Genomic DNA, 26,841 nt, shown 5'->3' with positions numbered 1-26,841 from the left:
TCGTTAAGCGTCTGCCTTCAGCTTGGGTCATGATCCCAGGGTCCTGGGATTGAGCCCTGCATCAAGCTCCCTGCTCTGCAGGAAGCCTGTTTCTCCCTCTCCCTCTCCCCCTGCTTGTGTTCCCTCTTTCGCTGTGTCTCTCTGTCAAATAAATAAATAAAATCTTTAAAATAAATAAATAAATTTTTGTTATATTACCCATTTCTCATTTAAGAATTATTATGTGTTGTGTACTATAAAGCAGATATCCTAATCAGTAAACCACCCCAACATTTTAGTTTATCTATAACCTGGACAAGTGCATGGTATCTTAACTCTTTCTAGAATAACATTTTGTGTCCTAGCTCACTCACTTTGTACCCTTACATGAGAGGCATTTGGCACATGGTAGGTACTCCAAAGTTGTTAAGCATAGGAATGTGAAATGATACAATCACTTAGAAAATGGTTTGTCAGTTTCTTATAAAACTAAACATACTCTTCCCATGACACCCAGCAATTGTGCTCCTTGGTATTTACCCAAATGAGGTGAAAACACATCTGCACACAAATGTCTATAGCAGCTTCATTCATAATTGTCAAAACTCAGAAGTAACCGAGATGTCCTCTGGTGGGTGAATAAATAATTGTGGTACATCTACACACTTCAGTATTACTCAGTGCTGGAAAGAAACAAGCCATCAAGTCACAGAAACATAGGGAGAACCCTAAATGCATACTGTAAGTGAAAGAAGCCAATCTGAAAAGGCAACATACTACATGATTCTAAATACAGGACATTCTGGAAAAGGCAAAACCAAGGATAGAGTAAAAAGATCAGTGGTTGCCAGGGGCTGAGTGTAGGCAGGGATGAATAGGTGGAGCACAAGGGATTTTTAGGACAGTGAAACTATTCTGTACCATACAGAATGTTGGATAGATGCCATTATACATTTGTCAAAACCTATAGAATTTACTAGATAAAAGGTAAACTCTAATGTAAAGTATAGACTTTAGTTAATGATAATATATTAGTATTGGCCCACAAATTGTATCAGATGTACCACATTAATATATGATTTCAGTGTCAGGATAAATGGACATAGGGAAATACCTGAGAACTCTGTACTGCCCACTCAATTTTTCTGTAAATCCAAAGCTGCTTGGGAAAAAAAAAAAAAGTCTATTAACTAAAAAATTAAAATAAAAAAATTGCTTAAATGTATTAAGATATACCGAAATAAGTCTGTTGGGTCCCAAAAGTACCTTCCTCTGAGGAATCTTCACTGAGCTAAGAACCAAAGGTGGAGTGTTCACCATATCTTAATGAAGAATGAACGGCCCAGTCCATTCAGGGGATGCTCCCTCACCTACAGAGGCCTTTGCCAGGTTGGAGTTCCCCTACCTATAAAGAGAACAGAAGTTCATTTCCTAAACTAAGAGAGGTAAATCCTACTAAAAGCTAAAATAGTGTCTAGAGCTAAGGGAGCTGAGGAAAAGGAGAGGGGAATTTATAACCAAACTCCTTCTAGGCTCAATAAAAAGCCATGAATGAATAGCTGTGGGTCACCTTTGGCTCAGGAGGTTAACCAGCAGGCTCCGGCACTGGGAATCCCTAATTAACTTCTGTGGGGAAATTTCCCAGCTAACTGGTGTTGATTGTAAATGCAAACCCTCCTTCCGACATGCACAGATGTTAATGCACTATTTTAAAAGTTCAGGGTACTTATTACTGAGTTGTCAAAGGCCCATTAATTATCCACTATACTGTATTTAGCTTTTCTCTGGTAAATCTTTTTTAATTGCCCAGTCTGCATTTACAGAGCATCTTTATTTAACATGCTCCCAACTCTGTTTATGTTTATGCCTTTTCCAGTAGCTCATTAAATAGAGTTCTTACCAGTACTATCAGAATCTTCAGTGAGAAGATTGTCCAAGCCCACTTAAGTGCTTTCATTGCATTCCCTCATTATAGAGCATTTTCAAGTTCCGAATATGTTTCAAGTCTACCCTCATTCATATCTTTTCCCTGCCTCTGAAGAGTGCAGGAGACTTCCTTCTCCAATATTTCTAAGACTTACACTATTTTATAAAAGGTAACCATTTGGAAATACATCCCTGACCATGTTCCCCTGAGTTTCCGCTCCCCAACAGAATCAAGTCCAGATTCCTCAGGAAAGCAAGTTAGTTTGGCCCAAAACTCGAAACTCATCTGTTGACAGTCTTTCCCTCACACCTCTGATTTCAGCCCTTTACAGAACACATCATGAAATATCTCTGTCCCTTCTTTTCATTCTTCTTTAAACTCTCTTAGGTCTTACTCAATTGTTACTCCCATGTGAAAGCTTCTGGAAAGAGGTCCTCCATCTTCATTCCCCAAACAATTCTATTCCTGCCATTGTTGATGACGTATCACCCTTTGAGGTAGAAACAATCATAAATGAAAGACTCCATTGCAGGACAGTGAACTCCTTTAAGTCAGGGAGTGCCTTTCACGAATCTTGGTGGGCACAGAGCCTGCACTCAGTGAATGTTTGACAAATATTTATTAAACGAAAGAAGGCATTTTTACTCCAGACCATCTGAGTTTTATTAAATTATTTCTGCTCTTTCCAGCATGTCCTAACCTACATAATCACATGATCAGGTATGAACATAGAAAAAATCAGGAGAAAAATAACCATGATGTAGATATATATGTTTCTTAGAACATATTACTTGGGATAAAAAATACAGTAAACCAGAATCCATTTAATGTCATGAACATTAAAAAAAATTGGAAATTGCTCAGTCTCTCTGGAAAAAATTACATTTTGCAAAGATACCATTGAACTAAAAAGAAAAACAATACTGCATATTTTTCACTGAATGACATACACATATATCCCAAAAGCATCTTCACCCCCCCAAAAAAAAACCGTAAAAAGGACCAGACTGCAGTTGGCAAGCCCTTCCAAAGTAAATCAAATCTACTTGAGGGGGGAGGAGGGGTCATCTTTTAAATAGGGGAGGTTTTTTTTTTTTTTTTTTTTGGTTTTTAGAAATAAGCATTTGGAATTGCCTTTATAAAAACTAGTTCTGTCTGATTCTAAAAATTCTAAATTGTGTGCATTAGAGAATGAATTTTCTAGCACTTGCATATGCTAGACTTTTTATAGAGTTGGTCCTCTGAGATAGGTCTTAGGAGTTTAATTTGAAGTCATGTCACATAGACGTAAATCTCACTGGTCTCAGAGAAAGAGATGTGACTGACAGAGGGGTTCTGCCTTGCATGCCTGTAGCTGAATTCATAATTCATGAACATATGTGGAGGAGAATGCTGGTATATGCAAAGCATGACTGCGTGCAAAATGAGGATATAAATACAGGTTAATTACATACTATTCACATGGGGCTGGAGCCTACTTAGTATTCTTTACTGTCATGAATTTCCCAATGGAAAGAACATGTATTTTACTAGTAGGTTATTAAATGAAAGTGACACGTTATGGATAAAACTGATCCATAGTCTCTGTTTTTGAAGTGTGGTATGAAATATCAATCTCAGGAGTTATTTATCAGAAACCTAGCCCAGGTCAATAAAGCATGAATATTAGTTCCCATGTGAGTATTCAATAAGGTATATAAAAAAGAGATGATAGGGCGCCTGGGTGGCTCAGTTGGTTAAGCAACTGCCTTTGGCTCAGGTCATGATCCTGGAGTCCCAGGATCGAGTCCCGCATTGGGCTCCTTGCTCAGCAGGGAGTCTGCTTCTCCCTCCGACCTTCCCCCTCTCATGTGCTTTTTCTCTCTCATTCTCTCTCTCAAATAAATAAAAAAATTAAAAAAAAGCTCCACATAGGTACCAGGTTTCATAGAATTACAGAGCTGAAAGGGACTTCAGAAATTATCTAATGTAGCTCACACCCACCATTTTATAGTTGAGAAGTCAACAATCAAATCTGACCTCTCTCCTCAGGTATGTCTCTCCCTTTCCTGGTAGTCAGAGCAAAATCTCAAAACCGGTCTTAACTAATTTCCATGGATGACATGGTAAAACTGAACCCATTGCAGGTTTCAGCACAGTTGCCAGTCTGAGAGGGCAGGAAATACTCCTCCCAGTGATTCTCTTGGATTAATCGAAGAACAGTAAGATATAACAGAAAAAGCACAAGATATGAAAGCTGAAGTCATGATTGTGAGAGCCGATGCTTGCTAGTTAGCAGCTGTGTGCACTTGGGCCAGTCTCCTACCTCCTCTGAACCCCAGTGAGTTCATTTTCAAATGAGAACAATAATAATACCTACTTTGAGAGGCTGAAGAGAATATTGGATGGTATAATTTGAGCCAATGTGCTTGGCAAGCTGCAACAGCACTTAACAAAGATTTAGTCCTTATTGTCATGATCAAATACTATTTATTAAACCACCAAATAAGCACAGCATGTCACCAGGCCTTAAGCAAAGCAGAAAGCAGGGAAGACAATGGGCTTTATTCACATTAGGGGTTTTATCTCCCAAAGAGTCAGTTTTTACCAGCAGGTAATCTTATTTGTAAAATCCATTAAGTCAACCTGCTTCCGCAGTGAAACAACCCACTGCTCTTTCTCTGGTAACTTCTAGTAAATTCTTTTCTTAGTATTTGGAGATATTTCACTTAGGATTTTCTTCTTACTTCTCAAGAATTGAGTTCTGAACATTACCTAGAGTAGTTCTGCCCAACAGAAATACAATGCAAGCCACGCACGTAATTTTAATTTTCTGGTGGTCACATTTATAAAGTATAAAAAGCAACGGGTGAAATTAATTTTAACAATATATTTTATTTAACCCAATATATCCAAAATGTTATCAGTTCAACATATAATCAATATGGATATTATTAGTGAGATGTTTATCATCCCTTTTATTTTTTTCCACACTAAGTCCTCAAAATCCCCAGGGTATTTGACACTTACGACGAACATCAATGGGGAATAGCCACATTTCAAGTGTTCAATAGCCACGTGCAGCTCACAGCTACCATATTGAAAAGCCATGCGGGTCTAGAGCCTGGCAGGGTGACCATACCTACTGGTAGCACAGACCCAGAAAAATTAACTTAGTAACTCTCCATGGAAACTCTTAAGAACACTGATGGAAACAATCACATTCTAGCACATAGATGGGGGAAGGAGCCCTGGCAACATAAGTGACAGCATAGCAACCAGCTGTTGTACAAAAGGGAAATTAGAAAACTATTACTTTGAAAAGGAGAATTTCTGGGAAGGTCATCCTTTCTCTATTTTGTTGAATGTGAACTAAGGAAACTAGTAATACCCTTACGTGAATACACATTTGATAAGGCAACATTCTCATTATCTTCTTATTCTACAACGCAGATGCTGACATATTTTGTCACAATGTTGACTGTTCTATTTCTCACTTAGGATGACAAATAATAAAGCATGAAATCTTCCCATGATGTAGCCTGCCCTGTGGGTCTTGGGGTCACTGGGAGGAGCCGAACTACATGGAACGGGTTGGTCATTGGAAATCTTTCCCTATCATTTTATAAAAATACCCTGCTAATTCCCAGCTGGGGGCTAGTCTTGCAGTCTCAGAAGCCTAGTTCCATTTTCTTCTATTCCTCCTTTAGGTCCTTCTTCCACTTGCAGCTACGGAGGCTTCTTGATCTATTGGACTAAAAGCTGGGGGTGAGAGATGCCCAGAACCTGACTTCCATCTCCACCGTCCTGACACCCAGTGAGGGTGATGTCCTTTGCTCACCCTCACAGTTGCCGCTTTTTCAGAAACTTATGAATAGAAAGGAATACCACAAGCAGTTCGGCTCCATGTCTCTGAGCAAAGTCAGCAATCATTATGTCTTGGCCGGAACTGCCCCCCTGCCTCCCTCTTCTGTCTCTCTCTCCTCTGTCTGCTTACTCTGAATCCAGTGCTTTCCTTAGTGTCTGTCTGTTTCCCTCTCTCACCACACCTCATCCACTCCATCCCAAGGACAAAATGTCATAGGTCTGAGAATATATAAAACTGTGAGCGGCGCCTGGGTGGCTCAGCCGGTTAAGCATCCAATTCTTGGTTTTCGCTCAGGTCACAATCTCATGGGTTGTGAGATCCAGTCCCCTGATGGGCTCTGTGCTCGGCAGGGAGTCTGCTGGAAGAGTCTCTACCTCTGCCTCTCCCCCTATGTGTGCATGCTCTCTCTCAAATAAATATATAAATCTTAAAAAATAAATAAATAAATAAAACTGTGAGAGGTGGGTGATCAATGTGCTGCATTAATTTCCTAGAAATCAGTTGTGAACAGCAAAATTGTAATGGATTTTTAATAAAGATTTTATTAAAACTTTTTACTTTCTTTGTCGATGGAAGATTTCCTATCTTCTTATAGCACTGTCTATAAGGAGATCCCAGTCACCATTTCTAAGCACCAGCACTTGCTTTCATAGCTGGTGAGCTGACTTGGGTGAAAACATCTGGATCAACCATGGTTTCCATTAATATTCAGCTGAGTAACCTTCCCTGACCATTTCAGTTGAAAAGAATTGCTCTCCCTCTGCTTCTCAAACTTCAATGTGCATACTAATCCCCAGGGGATCTTGTTCAACTGTAGGTCATGATTCAGTAGGTCGAGGTGAGCCTGAGATTCTGCATTCCTGAGACACCTCTGAGAGATGCGGATGCTGCAGGCTGAAGATCCTACACCTTGAGTTACAAGCCAATAGCTCCACTCTTAGCACAATGTCACAGACAGATTTGGGATATGAACGTGACATGCCTCCTTTCCTAGACAGTAAACCTTTTGAGAGCATATTCTTTTTCATACATGTTCCTTACAGTGACTTGAAGCAGATGTTTGTGGAATCCATGATTAAAAGGTTATCACTGGTCACTTATTTTTGTCATTCTATTCTCAGCAACCGATTACAGTGACCAAGTCATGATTTTGTCAGTGGACTGTTAATGAATTTGCACATATCAACGGTGATTGAGTAAGAACCTACCTGCGATCCCAGCTCTTTGTCCTCCCCTCACCCTCCCCAGGCTCAGGCCTCACTCTCAATATCTGACCAGGGAGAAATTATATAATGAGAACATAAATGAAGCAAATTTCCCTTTAGTTTTATATCGTGAAGCACAGTGTTACAGTTTGCTTTCATGATGCCCTTGATTTCAGATTCTCACTTACCTTTACTATAATTAGCAAGTTTGTTCCTGGCCCTTACTTGGATTCCCAGGTTTTTATTATGTTACCATTTGTGATGGCCACTGACTTCTTCCCTACTTCTGATCTGTATTAACACAGGACTCTCAGGTCAAATGCCTCCAGACTACTGACCCCACTGGTGCCCTCAATATCAAGTTGACCTAAACCTGAGCATTTTCACAACTGAAGTTTTGCCCCTTTCCTAGAACCAACTCATCTAATGGAATCTTGGTCTGGTTAGTGAAGCCTCACTTTCAGCTTTGCTGTGATGAGTTTTATAATGGATGTCGGTACAATTTTCCCATTCACACTACCAAGGATTGAAATTTTACCCTCTGATTTTGGAACAAAATTCTCTGTTTTGTTCATTTCTCTCATGTCCTTCTTAATGGCCAAATTTTTCTCCCCCAGACTAATAAGTGCATGCCTTAACAACAATACCTTCATCTCTCTAGAGCAGATCAGAGAATGGAACTCAGTGAGTTTCCAGGGTATTTGGTCATGCCATTTGACAGAAACTTCAGGTTTCCTCCCTCACTCATTTGAGTCCAACCTTTCTTTCTTTCTTTCTTTGGGGGTGGGGGCAGAAAGAGAGAGAGAATCTCAAACAGGTTCCACACCCAGTGCAGAGCCAGATGTGGGACTCGATCTCATGACCCTGAGATCATGACCTGAGCTGAAACCAACAGTGAGATGCTCAACGGAGTGAGCCACCCAGGTGCTTCATGATTCCAACCTTATCTTAAAGTAGGTAGATATTATGCCCTTAAATAACCATAAGTATTTACTACTTTTCAAAAGTATGAACAAAGATAATATTTATGCCCTCCTTAGCATAGTGTCACATTACCTGTTCCTGGCTAGAACTCAATGCTTCAAACCCAACCATCACCAAATCAACAAAATTCCTGTTAAGACATCTGTGACTACTACTCTTAATAGCACATCCCCTGGAAATATGAAACCCTATGGGACATAATTCCTAATTTATATTTAAAAAAACAGATCCAAGTACTGCAAATCTCTTTGGAGAGTCTTCTGGAATTGACCTACATTTAAAAAAATAATTATCAATTTTACTTTTGTAAAGCAAGAAATTAATTAATGAGCTGCCAATCTACCAAAATAGAGAAACCTTTACAAATTCTTTCCCCTGCTTTGCTGAAGGATCATTTCTTCATTGTTACTGTTACACTGATACAGTGACTAGGCCATAAACCAAAGATGCAAGTAATGAAGGACCATTTTGCTATGGTTCCTGCTATAAGGGCTTTGTTTTGATTATTGACTCTCTGCTACTGAAAAAAGACCTGAAAAGTAAAGAATTCCTATATCTTTATTCATGACTATTATCTGAGCTTCAGAAAGAAGTCCAGCTGCTTTTTACGTGGATGAGATCTCTCAGATTGGTGGTTCAGAAAGGTGACTTTGTCCTTCTTAAATATGGTGTACTTGATGGGAAGCCAAGTCAAAGTCATCCTAAGTCTTTTTAGACTCGTATTCACTGTAGATCCTACTTTTTCTATATATGCATGATTTTCTATTTGACTAATCCTCACCTACCCCACACACTGCCCACTGCTCTGTTTATATAAAAGGATTCCCCTGACAGGAAAACAGGGCATGTGCATAAATTAAACAAAAGAAGTAGAACTGATTCAAACAGCCTACTTATGAATCATGAAGATGAAAAAAATAGTTTGACATACTTCAGATCACTTTAAAATAGATGCTTAATTTTTTAAAAAAATATCTTAAATGTCGTCATGGGGTTGAAAATTGTTCAGCTTCATGACAGATGTCTAACATCCTAGAGATCCAGGCAATTTCTAACCAGGAAAGGTTAATGCACTGCTTTCTTGTTCTAGCAGAGAGTAACATATCCCTATCCCTTAATGAGTACAGACCTGGAGACAGTCTATGTATAGAGCTTAAATTCAATTTCTAGCACACTAAATCAGTGACAGTGTAACCCAGGACAAGCTTTTAATTTTAAAGCAAACCTAGCTCTGACAACAGCCTTCTCATTGACATAATGGATAGCTCTTTTTAAGCCCGTGAAGCATTGTTCTTATTTGCTAATCATAGCACCCCAGCTGTGCATACCTCACTACATGAAATGGAAATGGTAATTTTGGCTTCCCAGGTCTACCTGGTAGATATCTTAGATTTAGTGATATGGGAACACTTTCCACATCAGTTTCAAATGCTTACATATGGGTTTTTGTGAATATGGTGTTATTAGATTATAACTAAAATTCAGAAATGACACAAAATAAGTTACATTACACAAATAAGCTTAAGATTCTCTCTTCGTGTATGAAATCATACCGGTTCTTAGATGTTAGACACTAATGTTTTCAACTCTGGCAAGTCCCTTGTAGATGCCCTTTGACTTAACATAACCAGAGAAATGCTATAATAATGGCTTTAGAAGAACACATACAGACTCTGTGGTGCACATATTCTGGGAACTAGGCAAATAGAATTTAATATAAGAGCAAAACCAGCATTTTGGACCTGGAAAGAACCTTGAATGTTATTTTTTGACCAATCATATCATTGGTCAAATGGAAAATTGAGACTCAGAAGGGGGAAACCAAAAGAATATGTAAACTTTGTCAGAACCCAAGAGCTACGCTGTGTCATCATGCTGACACAGGTAACAGAGCACTTAGGTGACCTGTCTGGGGTCTGAGCTCCCAAGCAGCTAATTCATCTCTTCTAACTCCTCACATAGTCCACTTCCCCAAAGGACAGCTGTCTTTGTAAAGAAGAACCATCACTGATGGTTCTAATATTGACCCATCATCTTAGGGTTGGGAAAGATCTAATGCTGTCATTCAGATCATTGCCTCTAGAAAATTTCCAGACTGACTTATTTCCATTTTAATCCTTCTTTAGTTTCTTTTGCAATCAGCAATCTATATTAGCTCTGCATGTATACAAGACATGTAGTTACTGTTTTATGGTGATAAGAATTATGGTATTGATGGGAGTAGTAGTAGTAATAGTAGAAGCTACAAACTTGCTTTGCATAGACAAATAGAAGCACCAGAAATACAGAAATCGTCCAATATACAAATATATTCTCAGGCAGTAAAGTGTAGGTAAGAATTAAGTGAAAAAGATCTAGCCCAAAGATTTCCCAGGCTGACTTTTCTATCAGCAAGAACAGGAATGTCAAGCTGGGGTTCTGCGTGTATCTTTCTCAGAGGAGAACTAGTACTTTGTGAAATTTGGCCCCACTTCCCTAATTCTAGTGATCTAAAAAAAAAAAAAAAAAAGAACTGGGGCAATGGGTGGTATCTTTTCTAGATTACAACACCCTTTCTGATTCACTGCACCCTTAAAAACTCAAGAAGCAAACAAACAAGCAACAAGTTCAGCCCCTTTCTCATAAAGAAGAGAGAATAATGCCTGGGCTTCATTCACAGGTCAATAAATATTCACTTATTCACTGAGCATGTATTCTTATTCATGTAACTTCCACAACTACTAGAATAACTTCACAAGGACTTGCCTGTGGTCTTGCCTCCCGACTGGCCATGCCATCAATTACCAGTGACACCAGCATATAGCTGGAAGGAAGTCACTTGGTGGTGGTAAGAATTAGGCAATATCATTCAAGAGAATTTGTTCTTTTCCAGACATCCACCAACACATCACAACTATTTTATAAAATTATACCTGATAAGCACTTTCTTATGACTAGCAGCACACTGCACCTTATATTTGATAATGCATAAGAATATAAATCCAATTAAATCCAGTTCTAATCCCTAAGTCTTGCTTCCATAGGCCTAGTTAGTGCACCATTCAAATTCTAAAGCAAGTCACTGAATTAGCCAGTGAGTCCATATAAAAGGGAATCATCCTGTTTACCTGTTACTCAGGGATTGGAGCTATTAATTATTAATCATAGGTAGACAATTTCATCTGAATTGTAAAATACAGAACATGTTTAATAGCAAGTTGTGTACTTGGATATTCAAACATTAAGGATTATTTTGTAAGTGACTGAGCAAAGACCTTCAAATCTACTGACCCAAGGATTTGTGGATACTGTTCAAAAACAATAGCATCCATTTGTATAGATACTACTTTTAACTGCTCTATGAAGGAAGTCTGCAATTCCATCAGAATGTAACAAGCATAACATTTTTTTCACCCTAAACAGGATACAGTTCAAGTGAAAGGAAAAAATACAACTTTTGCACTAGTTATTGCAAAGATATTGAAATAGGTATGTCGACCACACAGATTTATGCATAAATTATTCCAACTCATACAGAATCCCCAGTAAATGCACAGAGGACTGTCTGGTTTTGTGTGGATTTATATCTGTTAGGTAACTCAGAGATTTAAATACCAAGCCCAGCACTCAAGGATGTTACATAGATTTGTGATACTCCAGTGAAGACACCAGTTCATAAAACCAATGAATGGATTTCAAAGTAACATAACTGCCGGGTTTCAAGCAAACTCCTACTTCTTTCATCCATGAAAAAGCAAAGATTAGTCCACTGTGTTTGGAGCAGCATATAATGATGGCAACTGTCATAAAATCTCAAGGCCAGAAGATGATCTTTTAGTTCAACCTTCTGCGTGATACTTGAAAGTTTTTTCTGCTGCAACTCTGCCTATAGTTTTCGAAACTATGCTTAGACCCTCCAACAGTGGGGAACTCACTGCTTCTAAGGAATTACTGTTGATCTTTGGATGCCTTTGACTGGCTAAAAAAATGGGTCCTTACATTGATTCAAGATCTCTCCTTTAACTCCTCTGCATCTTGTCCCAGAGGCCCTACACAAAAGTCCAATGCCGCCTCCTCGTTACAACCCTTCAGTACTTACCAGACAGCACTGAACTTCTCAGCCTTCCCTTCTACCTAATGATCCCCAATCTCATCAACCATCTCTCATGTTGTTTTTCTCTTCCTGCATCAATACTGAATTCTAGCTTAGAATCTGTGCAGAACTCTATGACTTAAAGAGAAAAACACTGAACATTCTCTGTCTAAACTTCCACATTGGCAAAATGGAAGTGCTACCTCAAAAATCTTCAAAGAGGATCAAATAAGACATGGAAGTCCTCTGAAAATTAAGTGTTAATAAAAATAGAAAGAACAAATTTCTAAGGACCAGGAAACCTAAATTTCAATAAGCTGAAGACCACGGTTTCCTAAGGAAAATCTCTTCAAAAAGTAGCAGAAAATAAAATTATTTTACTTTAGTGTAAATCAATGAAAAATTTCAACCAATCGGTTTTTCTGAAAAATCACTCCCCCACCTTGTTGGGCCTATTGATACATCCCAATTACATCCAAACTTAATCCCTTTAAAATCAATGAATTTTAATAAATGGAAAAGACATCACTGAATCAGAGAGGAATTGATGGCATGTTCTCTGAAACTCAACTTTGTCCCATTCCTTTGGATAAAACAATGTTTTAACACTTTGTTAACAATCCCTTCTCCCCTCCCTGGCCCTTATAATCCTTCAAGGATTCCTCCATGCTTTCAGAATAAAATCTATATCCCTTTCTTTGTAGACCCAACGAATTCTCCCTCCTCATTTCTAGCTACTATCTCGCACTCCCTCTCTATTCCAAGCACACACTTAACCAGCTTTGTTCCTTCTTGCCCTGCCCACCCCTGTTCCTTTATACAAAGTTATATCCAAGGCTCTGAGGCCAATGCCCCACTTTATTCAGACGGTAGATTTTCTCACCATTCAAACCTTCACTCAAACATCCCCTTCTCCAGGATTTCACCTGAATCACTAAGATGGTCTGGGTTTCTTATTTCTGTCATAGCACTTATTTCCTTATATTGAAATTGTCTGTTTACTTTTCCTCTTCCTCACCAGACAGTAGAATCCTTGAAAGATGATGAGTATTTTATCCATCTTGGGGTAGTTAGTAACTAACACAGTGCCTTGCATAGAGTAGAGACTCACTATATGTTAAATGAATAAATTAATTAATATGCAGTAGAGGGAACACAAATATACAGGAAAGTGACCATCGATCCCTCCTGACCTTTATCAGAATCCAGAACTAACTCCAAATCAAATAAAGTACTTTTTCAGTAGTCGAAGTTAAACCTAGATGCTATTTCCCTACCCATTCTTGACCTCTAGAACCTCTTTATCATTTGCAAAGCACTTTCTACACGTTCACATACATTCCGCCATTTAATCATTAATGCCACCGCAAGACCGTGTTACTCAGCTGGGATTTAATGCAACAAGCTCAGCATGTCCACATGGTGTAGTAAGAGGAGCAACGGCCTTAAGAGTCAGACAAGCTGAGGCCCAATCCTCATTCTGCCAGTTGACTACTGGCGTGTTACTGGACAGGTCTCCTATCCCATCAAAACGGCAGCTCCCTTTCCCACTTTGTCACGCTTGGTGAAGGTAAAGTGTCATTTTCATACATTGTTGTCATTATTATCCAAGTTGGCAGTTGGAGATAAGCTAAATGATCAAGAAAGAGCACAAACTTTAGGGTAAGGTGGGCCTGGCTTTGACTCCTAGCTATATCACATAATAGGCAGGGAATTTTGTGCCAGTTAATGAATCTCCCTGAGCCAGTTTTCTCATATATAGAGAGATACTGATGATTTTCTCTTGAGTTACTGTAAAACTTAGATGAGATAAAGAGTATAAAAACATTTATAAATTTTTTAAGTGCCATATAAAATTGTTATTATTATTGTTCTTGTTTGGCCAGGTTTTTTTTTTTAAGATTTTATTTATTTATTTGAGAGAGAGAATGAGAGAGAGAGAGAGAGAGAGAGCACGAGAGGGAAGAGGGTCAGAGGGAGAAGCAGACTCCCTGCTGAGCAGGGAGCCCGATGCGGGACTCGATCCCGGGACTCCAGGATCATGACCTGAGCCGAAGGCAGTCGCTTAACCAACTGAGCCACCCAGGCGCCCCTTGTTTGGCCAGGTTTAAGAATGACTTAGAACAATGTTTCTCAAAGTACCCTGGGTGCCACATCATCACAAGAGTATTGAACAAGTTACCCTTAAAAGGTTATCGATAACTGCACACTAGCTTATTAAAGGCTCTGAGAAGTCCTGCTGTAGAGAGTTGTTTAACTCCATTTAACCTGCCATTTTCCAATTTATTTGAATAGGGAACACATGTTAGACCTTGAGGACTATCAAGCATGAGAAAAGCAGAAATGTTCTTTCACCAGGTCTTCTCCACGGGACTCTCATGATAGATATTCAGAAACAAAAACCAAAATAGTAAAACAGTAAAAATACTCTCTATTCTATCATCCAGTGACTCACTGACTTATTGTTTGCACTATGCCTACTTGCATTTAGAAGACAACCAAATATGTACATACCATACATACACAGGAAAAATTAAGGTAGAATTTTAAGAGTGAGTCATAAATTCTGAAGGAAGAAGGCATCTAGATATAATCGATCATCAGTGTGAAGACTAAAAATGTTCTGATAGGGCATTTGTGATTCCCCCTGGCTGAACTGCCCTCTCAGTAACTTACGGAATCATGTGAAATGAAAAAGGAAAAAAAAAGTACTTATTCATTTGCAGGCACATTTCCTTTAAAGTCATAATTGCTCTTTTCACATGGTAGTAAAAGTTCACTTCATTATTTCAAATGGCTCTTTCTCAGAATCAACTCCTGTGACTTTAAAAGCTGCCATTAATTTCCCATTAGTAGACTTTAATTAAAATGAATATGTATTATTGCTTTCAGCAGTTGCATTCATAATAAGTGTATAAATACATTCAAATCTTGCCCAAAATGTTTCAAATAGCTATTTCTGAACAAGCAAACACTTTGATGTTATTTCAAAGGATTGTATCTACCAAAAGCCTTTAGAATATTGCCCTCACCTAAAATAACTAGAATTTCATGGGAATACAAGGAAAAGTTACCAACCTAGCTAAAATCTATTTTACTGATCTTAAAAAGTAGCATGTTAAAACATGAATAATGACCTCTGAGCTTTGAACCAATCAGTACCTTGGTGTTTCTCCAACATTTGTGTATAGTGCATGGAAAAGAAAAGCTAAAAGAAGCAAAGGGATGCTCCTAATTTAAGGCATCCTAATGGTCTAAGATAACAGTCTGATACAATAATCTGAGATGAACTGCATTTCACCAGCTTATTATCTCAAAGATGCATCTGCTATGCAAAGTTCCATTCCAATATTCCACACTCGGAGAAGCTGAAACAATTCAGAATGCAACTGAATTCCATGAACTTTCTGATCCCTTTCCCATGTCCTACATTAGGCTAAAGTTTGTTTGTTCATTTGTTTAAACATACTTCATAAAGAGAAAGTGAGGCTGAGTCTTAGATCATACTTCCACCAAGTTACCCCACTAGCCTCCAAATATCTTAACTAGAATCCAAGAACAGTTAGATAATTCAGACTTACATATGGAGCACATTATTCTGAAAATATACAAGTATCTGAAAATACTTTCAACAATACTTCCTCCCAGACAACCACGCATTAGCAGGAAAAACTTCAAAACCTCTAAGGAAAACACTGTAGAAATACTTGACAAAGAGGAGTCATGTGTGACACAGTTTCTCCAAGGGTTGGGTTGGTTAATGCGTTTGTCGGACAGCCTGTGCTTTTCCTCCTGCATGCAACCGTCCTGAGATAACTAAATGTCATTTTTCCACTGGGAAAATGCTTGGTTTAGAAGGTCTAGTAAACACAACGATAATTAAAATTATTTTTTCAGTTCACAGAATTTGATATGATATTGTTCAGAAAGTATCAATGGATAGTTCTTCAGTTAATTTATTGAGAAGTGTTTGCATTATTTACGTAAATGTAGACATTTTAAAGGTGATTGCAAATAAGTGGTTTCCAAATCCTGCATAAAGTTTGCAAAAGTTAACAATTTCAGTAATTAACATAAACATTTGAGTTCTTCCTCAAACCTGAATAAAGGCATCAAGCTGTAAGTCTTCATAATAGTCATTCATGGAACATAACAGCTATCACATTTAACTGATATTTCAAAGTCCTTTGAGTCCAAAACATAGAGGTTTCCAACATCAACTTGTCTAACTGCATATCATATACCCCTTTTCCAGAAAGTATCTGTTTGAAAAAAAAGTTTCACAATTTGAAAGGTCACTGTCTATGGCAATGTTTACCCTGCTTTACAAGCAATGGTCCCAGGAAAGGTTGCAAAATAACCACATTTGCTCTTCTCAAGAAAAACACTACTGTTCACCACAAATAAAAGAAGTATTTAATCCCATTCCACAAATTCTCTGTGTCGTTTCCAGATGGGATACCTCAGCAGTTAATGATTTCTAATGTCTTTATCACAAAGGTAACTACAAATGAAATTGAATTGGACACCGGCCCAGCAGCATATAGCCCCACATTGGTGCACTTATTAGGAAGTTTTCTCATTTTACTTAAACTACACACTTATTAAGTCATTGGAAACCCAAAAAGCTCTGGAAAGTTAACATCTAAGGGCTTCAATACAAAGAATTTTTGTAGGTGTAAAATATTGCTTCAAAAAGCTATTAAAAACACATAAAAGTTGGAGGAACCTATTTCTGAGCAAACTGTTTCATTATATTCCTAAATCTAAGCAGTGACTGCTCAAATGACAGCTCCCTCTGCCCAGCGAGCTTAGCCTTGTATTCCAGTTTCTAAGTGGAAGTGATATCTGTGTAAAAAGACTTGGTAGATCAGATGACAAGCAGCAGAGCAACCAATGAAGATGCCAAGTACAATTAAAGTTTACAAGACGCACTACCCCTTTTCCAAGGGTTTTCAGTTGTGTGGGAATTCCGAATAGGGGAATAGTGCAAGATAATCAGAGAGTGCAACATAAAAGTAAGTCTGGGCCCCATAAAGTGGACTTACTCATATTTGGAGATAGATATAAATACAGTTATAGATAGAGATATAGGTATAGGTATTCTCCAAGAAAAAGACAAGCCATCTCCAACAGTGAGAATTACAAGGTGGGTACTTCACAGCAGAAAGAATTCCCATATAACTAGAATTAGCAAAAGGGAACAAAAGAAGCCATCCAAATTGCAATATACACCTAGAATTGAACATAATAAAAAAGAATTTTTAGACGATGTGACAGGAATCATCTCCTACTCACTGAGACAATATCATTAAAAATGGGGAGGGGGTAGCATATAAACATAGAGAAGCTAGTGAAGCAGAGTGGGAACACAGAAGGGATAGGTTGATCAAAACCACTTTGCTGCCTGTCCCTTGTTTCTCACTTCCCTCCCACCCTAGGTTGTGATCACAAATCTTAAAAATACAAAGCCCAGTTTAAGAAAAAGAAGGAAAAAAACTGAGAGTGTGCCTAGGGTTACTACCAGAGCAACCCTAAACAATTTCCGTGCAAAAGCAAAGCAGCGATGATGTAGTAGCAGCAGCAGATCTCCCTCTTCCCCACCCCTGATACGGTACCTCCAGATTTGCCCGAGCTGCAAGATGTGGATGAGTGACTGCAGGAGCCAGATGCAGAAGGAGCAGGACGCAGACCTATGTTTGCCGCTGGCCCGGGTGGCCCCGCTACTGTTGCTGCCGCTGTTGGTGGCGACGATGTTGCTCTTACTGGCGTTGGATGCTTGCCTTTGCGGCGTGGAAGGACGAGCCTCGCCTTCAGCGGCTGCAGACCCACTGCTGGCCACCGTCTTGCAATCGGCTCCAGGCTGCGGGCAGCTGGAGGCGGCTGAGGTCGTGGCGCTGTCCTCGGTGCTGAAATCGTGCACAAACCAGCGGAAGCTGAACACTTGCACCGAGAGCGAGCCGAGCACCACGAAGAAGAGCGTGAGTCCGAACCACCAGCGCTGGCCGCGCAAGTAGTAGTCCACGGCGAGCCAGATGTCCGTGCCCACGTCCGCGAAGTACACGGCCACGGCGGCCAGGATCCAGAGGCAGTCCCACAGAGAGTAGCGCCGCTGCTCCCTGCCCAGGCGCAGGCACAGCGCCGCGGAGCCCGCCCCGGGGCCGCCCGGGCCGCCAACGCCGCCGCCCGGGCCGCCCAAGACCCCGGAGCCGCCGCCCGAGCCGCCGCTCCCGGCGCAGCAGCAGCAGCAGCGCGAGCAGCCGCCGCCGTCCGGGCAGCAGCCGCCCCCGGCCGCCTCCTCATCCTCGGCTCCCGACCCCGACGGCAAACCCGGAGCCAATCCTTGCACCGAGCCCGAGTGGTCCGAGTTCTGCAGCGGGGTGAACGCCACGTCGCTGCTCTTCTTCATTTTCAGCCTCCCGTCTGACTTAGCAGCCATGATGCCTCCAAACCGAAGGAGAGCCCTCCTTTATCTGACACCTTTCCCCGCTGTCTCCTCCTCCCGCCACCTCCTCGCCTCGCCCCGGCTTCCCTCCCTGGCGGCGCGGCTCCCCCTCCTCCTGCTCCTGCGCCGGCTCGCCCGCCGCCGCCCGCCGGGCTGGGCGCTGGGCCGGGCTAGCCGCGCGCCTGGGGCCGGCAGGAGCGCCGCCTGGCTGCCTGCGCGGAGCCAAGCTGCTCGCGGCGCCCCGCGCGCGCCCCTGCCAGCCGCCCGCGCTCCTCGCCGTCCCAGCCCCGCGGCTGCCGCCCGAACTGCCGCCGCCGCCAGCAGCAGGAGCAGCAGCGGCCGCCGCGGCGCTCCTCGGACCTGCACATTCCTCTCCTCCCCTCGCGCGCGCTCCCTCCTCCCGCTTCCTCTCCTCCACCAGCTGACTCCGAGGGAGAGGATGACCTCATCCCTTCTCTTCCAGCTGCCGCCGCTCCCACCCCGGCTCGGGAGGGGCGAGAGAGGAGGAGGGCCCCGGAGGAGGGGCCGGGACCAAGACGCGTGGCTGCGGTGGGGGTGGGCGGCCGGCCGGTCCCGGGGGCCGAGAGTGGCGGCCGAGAGGCCGGAGGGGGACGGTCGAGGGCCCCAACCCACGGGATTTCTGGGAAAGCTGGGTGGATTTTAACGACATAGGGGGAGAGGCAGGAGGGAGCAGAGAGGAGGGGTCCCGGCGTCCAGCCCTCGCGGAGGTCGAAGAGTGGGAACTGGCGGGTGTGGCGGTGGCGAGGGCAGAGGGGGCGCAGGCCTCTTTGTATTCGGTTCTGCTCTGCGGGTACCTGGAGAAGGGTTGGGTGTGCAGCTAGAGCTGGCGACGGTTGGGAAACGGGGTTTAACTCGGACGCCTGGGCCCCGAACGCTGGCAGCGGCAGTGGGTGTGCCCGGCCTTGGAAGAGCTGAGGAGGGAGAGGGCGTGCAGGGCCCGCAAAGGCACCGAGCGGAGCGCAGAACCGCTAGCCCAGAGTGCTGCGGCGAGTGGGCGGGTCCGCGGGGAGCCCCAGCCTGCGCCCTTGGGGGGAGGAACAAGCCGGAGTTCTCGGGTGGGCGGGAGCGCCCGACTCCCGGAGGTGAGGAGGCGACCCGGGCACCCTCAGTGGTCCAGGTCCGCGCCGCCCGGTCAGCACGCCCCACGCGCTCTCAGCGGCGGGAAGCAGCGGAGCCACCGGGAGCGGTGGGCCCGAAGCCTGCCTTCGACCGTCTCCTCCCGCGGGTGGGAAACGCAGCACCCCAGGAGGCTGCTCGAAGCGCCGCGGGGCTGCTGGGCGGGGCCGGCAACAGCGGGAAACTGAGTACTGGCCGGCGGGTGGGGAGCGGCGAGCAGCGAGCTGGCGCCACCTCCCCTACTCAAAAACAAGAATTACCTTCTCTTAAAGCTACAGGAGTTACGGTCTTGATGTGTGGTCCCACAACTCCAGAAACGACTCGAATAAATTAAATCTGTGATCGGAGTGGTTCACCAAATTAGATATAAAAAGGATATAGGATACTTGGGGGCTTGAAGAAATTCTTAAAAACCCAATATATATAGGATCCTTTTTTCTTTTTTTTTAATTATGTTATGTTAATCACCATACATTACATCATTAGTTTTTGATGTAGTGTTCCATGATTCAGTTTGCGTTTAACACCCAGTGCTCCATTCAGTACATGCCCTCTTTAATACCCATGGGGGGATGGGTAAGCCTGGTGATGGGTATTAAAGAGGATCCTCATTTTTTTTTTTCAACAAGAAAACTTAGTCTGATTTGTCTCACTTAACTTTTGCAGTGTAAGAGACGGAGAGTGTAATTCTTTAATTACACTGTGACTCACATGTTTTAAGACCAGAGGGAAGTGAGGCAACACGTGTTACACTGCCATTAAGAGCACCAGTTGTGGTCTTCTAAATCTGGAGGCAAAACATAACACCCTCCCCTCCTTCCCTGTTGTAGACACAGGCTCAGTTTGAACCAGTGTATGTGCCATTCTTAATTAGTAGCATCATGAAGTAGAAGTGCACAAGAATTTCTGCATGTAGAAATAGCCACCCCAGATATCTGGTGCTAAAGCTGCTGTTTTAGCACCAACCTGAACAAAGGGTGGAATTCTTCCCCACCCTTGGATGCATCCTTCTTCATTCTTACAGACTGGTGCCCTTGGCGCTGCCTTAGTTGGCTTTTCCTAACTGTGTGGCAGGAGGGTGTTGGGCCATAGAGCCCATAAACATGACGTGGCATGGACAGATCCAGTATTTCTAGCAAAAGTCATGGCCAAGTGATGAATAAAGGTTACCACTGAGCCAGTTAGAATGCCAGGCAAAGGGTGTATTTTTAAAACTAGCTTTAAACTTGGATCCTCGGAATAAGAAAATTCCTTTTAGAATAGCACTCTGGTACTATTTCCCCAGGGTCCAAATCTTAGATTTCATCTCCAGGGCACTACAGCTGATCTTGCTGTGTACCAAACCATTGGGGAGAGATATGATCTCTTAGGTGACCGGGTCCTAGGGGATGGAGTGTATTCTAGGTCAAATGCAGTGCTTAAAAATGTGCCAGGTGTGAAAAGGCCCTGCAGAATATCTGAGGTTCTAAAAGCCTGGAGCTGACTGAAGTTTCCTTTAGACAGGGATGTTTCTTATTCCGCTGGTAACTGTGCACCTAGCACAGCACCTGCACAGACTATTTGCTCAATAAATTATAGTTGAATGAATGCATGAATTTATAGAAAGAACATTCCACAACAGGAAGAATGCCACATTCTGTACTAACTATGTTCCCATGGAAACATAGGAATTAGACTTATCTTGTTAGGTTCTAAAAAAGAAATAACTAGTAATGGTTTCCTTAATAATACATTTATTCAAAACTGTCTAGACTCTTTTTAAATTTCTGTCTAAACCATTGCTGGAAAGTGATGGTGGAAGGAGTGTTCAAGTAGGAGATCAGAGGATAAGCATTCACATCCAGGCTCTCCTACTTACTGACCCCAGGATCTGGGCAAATTGCTTAATACACAAGATTAATAGGAGGATTAGATGAGATAATGCATATTCTGGGCTTTGTATACAATATTGTTCTCAAGAGTCTCTAATCCCATAAGTCTATTATTCACATCTCAGGATGTGGACTTTAATATCTCCTGCTCTGTCATAATCACTGCACCTGTCAAGGAAGAGCGACATAATGGTTAAGCACTCAGAGTTCAGACTCAGACAGAGGTGTCCTTGGGTGTGTTATTTAACCTACCTGGCTCTCACGTTCATCATTTGTAAAATAGGGATGACAACAGTCTCTGGTATCCACAGTTGTGACCAGGAATAAATTCAATGATACAGGTGAACTGACACTATGTCCAGCCCATTCGAACACTAAATACACAATATTCTGTTAATATTCTTCTTGTTTCTTCCACCCCCTCATGTTTTCTTGTCTATAACTCAAAAATTTTATGTTCAGTTTGTTCACTCTCCCTAAAATGAGATTTCCTCAAAACGCTGTCCTTGGACTGCCTGCATCAGAATCAGTTGGTTTTTGGTAAGGTTTCCTGGTCTATCAGAACTGTAATGTCTCCTTCGATGATCTTGTCTTCCATTTTATCTCAGAGGTTCACTTCCATTGTCATAATCTAACCCGGGGCGTTACCCAATTGCAAGCATCATCTCCATCTCAAGTATTCCGCTATGATTAATCGCTCCTAAATGGTTAACTCACTTCCTCCAGGACCCTTGGATTCAATTCCACTACATTTTCATGCCCTTTAACTGATGTGGCCCTCACCTTTTTCCTTACATTGCTGAACTTCCATGGTTAGCCACCATTAGCCCTGCCTCAAACACATCTTCATCCCTGTCATCCCTCCTACTTGGCGAAACACCAAGCCTGTTTATATTCTACTGACTGTGGGTCTGAGCCCCTGCAACTGGCTATGGCTGGAGGAAGGATGCAGCCACGCTGAGTGAGCTCCTTTTAGATCCATCACGGGAAGACTACAGTGGACCCCAGGCCTGTTCAGCCTTACACCATGCCTTCCTCATCCTTTTTCTCTTCTACTCTTCTAAATTATTATTTCTTTTCTTATTTTCCCCTCTCAAACTTTCTTCTTAAATATTTGATTTATTGGGGCACCTGGGTGGCTGGTTAAGCATCTGCCTTTGGCTCAGGTCATGATCCCACTGTCCTGGGATGGAGTCCTGCATGGGGCTCCCTGCTCAGCGGTAAAACTGCTTCTCCCTCTCCTGCTCCCCCTGCTTGTGTTCCCTCTCTCGCTGTCTCTCTTTCTGTCTGAGGGAGAGAGAGCAGAGCAAGAGAGAGCATGAATCAGGTGAGGGGCAGAGTGGGAGGGAGAAGCAGACTCCCCGCTGAGCAGGAAGCCAGATGCCAGGACCCTGAGATCATGACCCAAAGCCTAAGGCAGACACTTAGCCAACTGAGCCGCCCAGGCAACCCCCTTCTCAAATTTTAAATACCTCCTTCCCCTCACTTTCAACTGATGCTTCCCATTTCACTGAGAAAAATGAAGGAATCAGAACAGAATGCACAAAGCCCCCACCAACCTCTGTACCCACATACTCAGCCTCTGGCCTGTACAAGGAGACCCCACTTGCTCACCAGCTCCCATCCCCTCTCACTGCTCAAAAGCACAATTCACGGCTAATTTCAACAATCATTGGTTTTCCCTGGGCTGGAACATCCCAATCAGCATACAAACATGCTGTTATTTATCCACTAGTTAAAAAACAAACAAAACAACAAACAAACACACAAACAGAAGCCCACCAAAACTACTTTTGATTCCAATGCCCTTTTAGCCACAAAGAAATCCCCCTAACAGGCTTTCACACAGTTTCTCTAGAGTTGGCTAGGCTGGCTTTCTTCAATTCCTCTTCTACCCTCTTGCACTCACTCAGATACACCCAGAACCACTCAGATACACTCAGAACCGCCCCAGTGAAACTGCCCTCACTAAGTGCGCACCACCATCTCTACTTTACTAAACGTCCCACTTCTCATCTTACTCGGGACCTTCAGCAGCATTGAGCTAGTTGACCACTGGCTCCCTGTTCACGGAAATATGTTCTTCACTTGGCTTTCACTATACCACACACTTGGTTTTTTTTTTTTTTTTTCGTCCTAAAGCCTGCTTCTCTGCTAATTCTGGGTCCTTTGCTAATTCTTTCTCACTGCCTCTATCTTTAAATTGGCTCGGTCCTCAAATCTTTCTCTGTGTACTCTTGCTCCCTCAATAATTTCATGAAATCTTCTGTTTTAAAATACCATCTATATGGTGATAACTCCCATATTTATTTCTCCAGGCTGGATATGCCCTGAACCCCAGAATACACCAAACAGCTTTCTTAACATCTGTACTCGGATGCCTAATGGACATCTCAAATTTAAATAGTCTGAAATTGCACTTCAAATCCTCCCTCACCCCTCAAAATCTCTTTCTCCTTCCTCATTTCAGTTAATGGCAACTCTTTCCTTTTGTTTCTCAAACCAAAAAAATGTAGAGTCATCCTTGGCCACTTTTTTCTCTTAGGCTTTATGTCTCATCTGCCAGAAAACACTTTTTGGCTCTATGTTCAAAATGTATTTTTATTTGACCATTTCTTACCATCTTCCTTGATGCCACTCTGATTTGATTCACAATTATCTCCCCCTTGGATTCTTGCCTCCCTACTGGGCTTCCTGTTTGTTCCCCTGAGGCCCTTTAGTCAACATAACAGTCCAAGTCATCCTTCCCCAAGCAAGCAAGATCATGTTATTTATCTACTCAATCAGGGTCAGCAACAAAATTTGTGGGGCCCAGTACAAAATGACCCTGGCGAGGGGCAAGGAAGCCAATCTCCTTTCCCATGAAACCTCTGTTTCAATCCATAGTGGACAAACAATCCTCAAGAGATTGCAGCCTTCACACTGAGACATACTCAGTACCTGGATCCTGGATGGGCGAGACAACCCTGCTGAAGGCTCCTAGGGCTGCCAGCCCAAGAAGGGGAAGGCTACCACCTTGCTTCACCCTGAAATGCCATGGAGCACCCACTTGGCCCCAATCCTCCCCACTTCTGTGCCCAGGGCTCCACTAAAGATGGAGGAAAATGGTGATGGGACACAGGGGAGAGCACGGAGGGGGAGGTCAGTCAGGGCTAGAACACCAGGAAGTGGCGAATAGATAGCAGAGGATCCAGCCAAGGGAAGCAAGGAGGTGGAAACAGAACCATTGATGAGCTAAGGCTCCAAGTCTTTGGCACGTGTTTCATTGTCCCATCGAAATTCACTTACAAGACAGAGATTCAAAGACTAAACATTGGCATATGCAATGCATTGAAGTGTGAGACCCTTCTAAACATGGACTCCTGTGTGCCTACACTGGTCACACTCATGACGCTGGCCCTGGCTTATCTTCATCCAACATTTTCTCATCTTTCACCATAGGAAAAAAATTTTCACCTTGGCATGCAAAGCCCTGCATAATCTGACTCCTGGGCGACCAGTTTCCTTCTGACCCTATTCATCCATTCCCTCCCTCTGCTGCATCTACCCTGTTCTCCTTATGATACCTCAAATACACCCAAAAAGATACTGACCACAGTCTTTGAAGATGCTGTCCATGCTTTCTGGGATGTTTTTCTACAATGATCCGAAAGGTTTGTTTCATTTTCTTCAAGTCTTTACTTCAAAACCTCATTCATGAGACCCTTCACCTCCAGCGTGGTCATCCTTATTTTGAATAGAGGTCCTCTCTTCACCTTACTTACACACTTTATAACCAAGAGAAAGAGGCCTTTTTTACCTGTCTATCTAAGGCCCTTACTCAAAATTCTGATTTTGAACCTCTCTGAACCTCTCACTCAAGGTTCTACCTTTTTCTATGGCAGCTAGCATGGGCGACAGGATAACCTCCCCATTCTGCAGAGAGCCTACACACTTACCAGTAGGTACTGAGCTTATCCTGTAGGTTCCAATGTAGAAATCATATCAGAATATTCATTAATGCTAACATGTACCCCAAAGATTCATATCAGGTGAGGGTGGAAAGCAGACTTTGTTAGGGCCTACCTAAAATATGTTTCTATTTTTTTTTTCTTTAACAATCTAACTTTATAGAGGGAATACATGGACTCAGGAGAGGTGCAAGGAGTAAAACAGACTCAATATTAAATATTTTGATTCAGTTTGCTTGACTTTGAAAAGATAGAGGTGAAAAATAAAGTAGACCCAGCTATTCCTTATGGTCAGCCAGGAAAATCAGTGGTAAATATTAACCAAATTAAGGATTCCACTTGCGCTATGGTACAGACTGAATATTTGTCACCACCAGTCTGTGGTGTTTTATTATAGCAGCCTGAGTAGACTCAGACAGGGTGATTATCCATACTTATACTCCTGTCTTGTATTTTTATTTACTAATAAGAACTTCAGTTACTTAAGTAACTGAATGCTATGGAGACAGTTGTCTTGATGAATAAGCCGGTGGTATATGTCCCAGAACCTTTCTCTGGAATCCACCCAGAAAACTACCAAATTGAAGATTTTTCACTTAAAGTGTCAACCGTAATTCTGAGAAGAGTATAGGGCTTCACATCCAGTCGTTTAAATTGGTGCAGAAGTACCCCCTGAGAGTGTTCAAAGAATTGGTAGGAACCTATCACAATGGAGTTATTTGCTCTTAGTTATTGGCCAGTGACCTCTCCTATGTGCCAGGACACCCTTCACTGTACCATCCCCAGATGTAGGGAGATCTCTCTTCTCCAGACATCTGGACCATACCCTTGCCCCACCACAAAACCCATTTTCCCAACTCCTGTCCATTCTAAAGGTTTCCATTTAAATGAATAGAAAAACATACGGTTTTTTAAATGTAAAAAAGAAAAAAGAAAAATAGGGGCACCTGGGTGGTTCAGTTGGTTAAGTTTCTACCTTCCACACAGGTTATGGTCCCAGGGTCCTGGGATCAAGTCCCCATATCCGACTCCCTGCTCAGCGGGGAGCCTGCTTCTCCCTCTGTCTCTGCCCCTCCCCTGCTCATGTTCTCTCTCTCTCAAATAAATAAATAAAAAATCCTTAGAAAAAGAAAAACTTTACAACCAAGAGGAAATAAAATTATCTCCTACCCTATGTTTTTCAAACACTATTGCCTTGTTAAGACCTCATGACACATTTAAAAAAATACACAGACAAGTATTTTACCACCATTTGAAAAAAAAGAGTCAAAGAGACCCTGAGAGTTTGAAAGACTGCTTGGTATCACAATTCTTATGGGCTAAGCTAAGAAGATGTATTTTTTCCCTAAAACTGTAGGGATTGTTGAAGCCTTTAAAATAAAAAGAGTGGCAGGACTAATCTTGCATTTTGGAATGAACAGTCT

At 42.2% G+C, this 26,841-nt stretch overlaps 1 protein-coding gene across 2 annotated transcripts in view; it reads right to left on the bottom strand.

The window, feature by feature from the left end:
- The window catches only part of XKR4 (XK related 4), a 469,594-nt gene extending 451,086 nt beyond the window's left edge, over positions 1 to 18,508 (bottom strand). For both annotated transcript variants that reach the window (XR_003515741.2, XM_027570591.2), the window contains exon 1: positions 17,633 to 18,508. Coding sequence is in view for 1 of the 2 variants with exons in the window: in XM_027570591.2 (XP_027426392.1) it covers positions 17,633 to 18,453 (821 nt within the window). In the remaining variant the exon portion in view is untranslated. The remainder of the gene's footprint in view (positions 1 to 17,632) is intronic.
- Between the last annotated feature and the right edge of the window lie 8,333 nt (positions 18,509 to 26,841).

The sequence above is a fragment of the Zalophus californianus genome, chromosome 4 (assembly GCF_009762305.2).
Source record: "Zalophus californianus isolate mZalCal1 chromosome 4, mZalCal1.pri.v2, whole genome shotgun sequence".
NCBI classification, from domain to species: Eukaryota; Metazoa; Chordata; class Mammalia; order Carnivora; family Otariidae; genus Zalophus; species Zalophus californianus.
The sequence above is the reverse complement of the archived record's forward strand: the minus strand, read 5'-3'. Positions and strand labels throughout refer to the sequence as shown.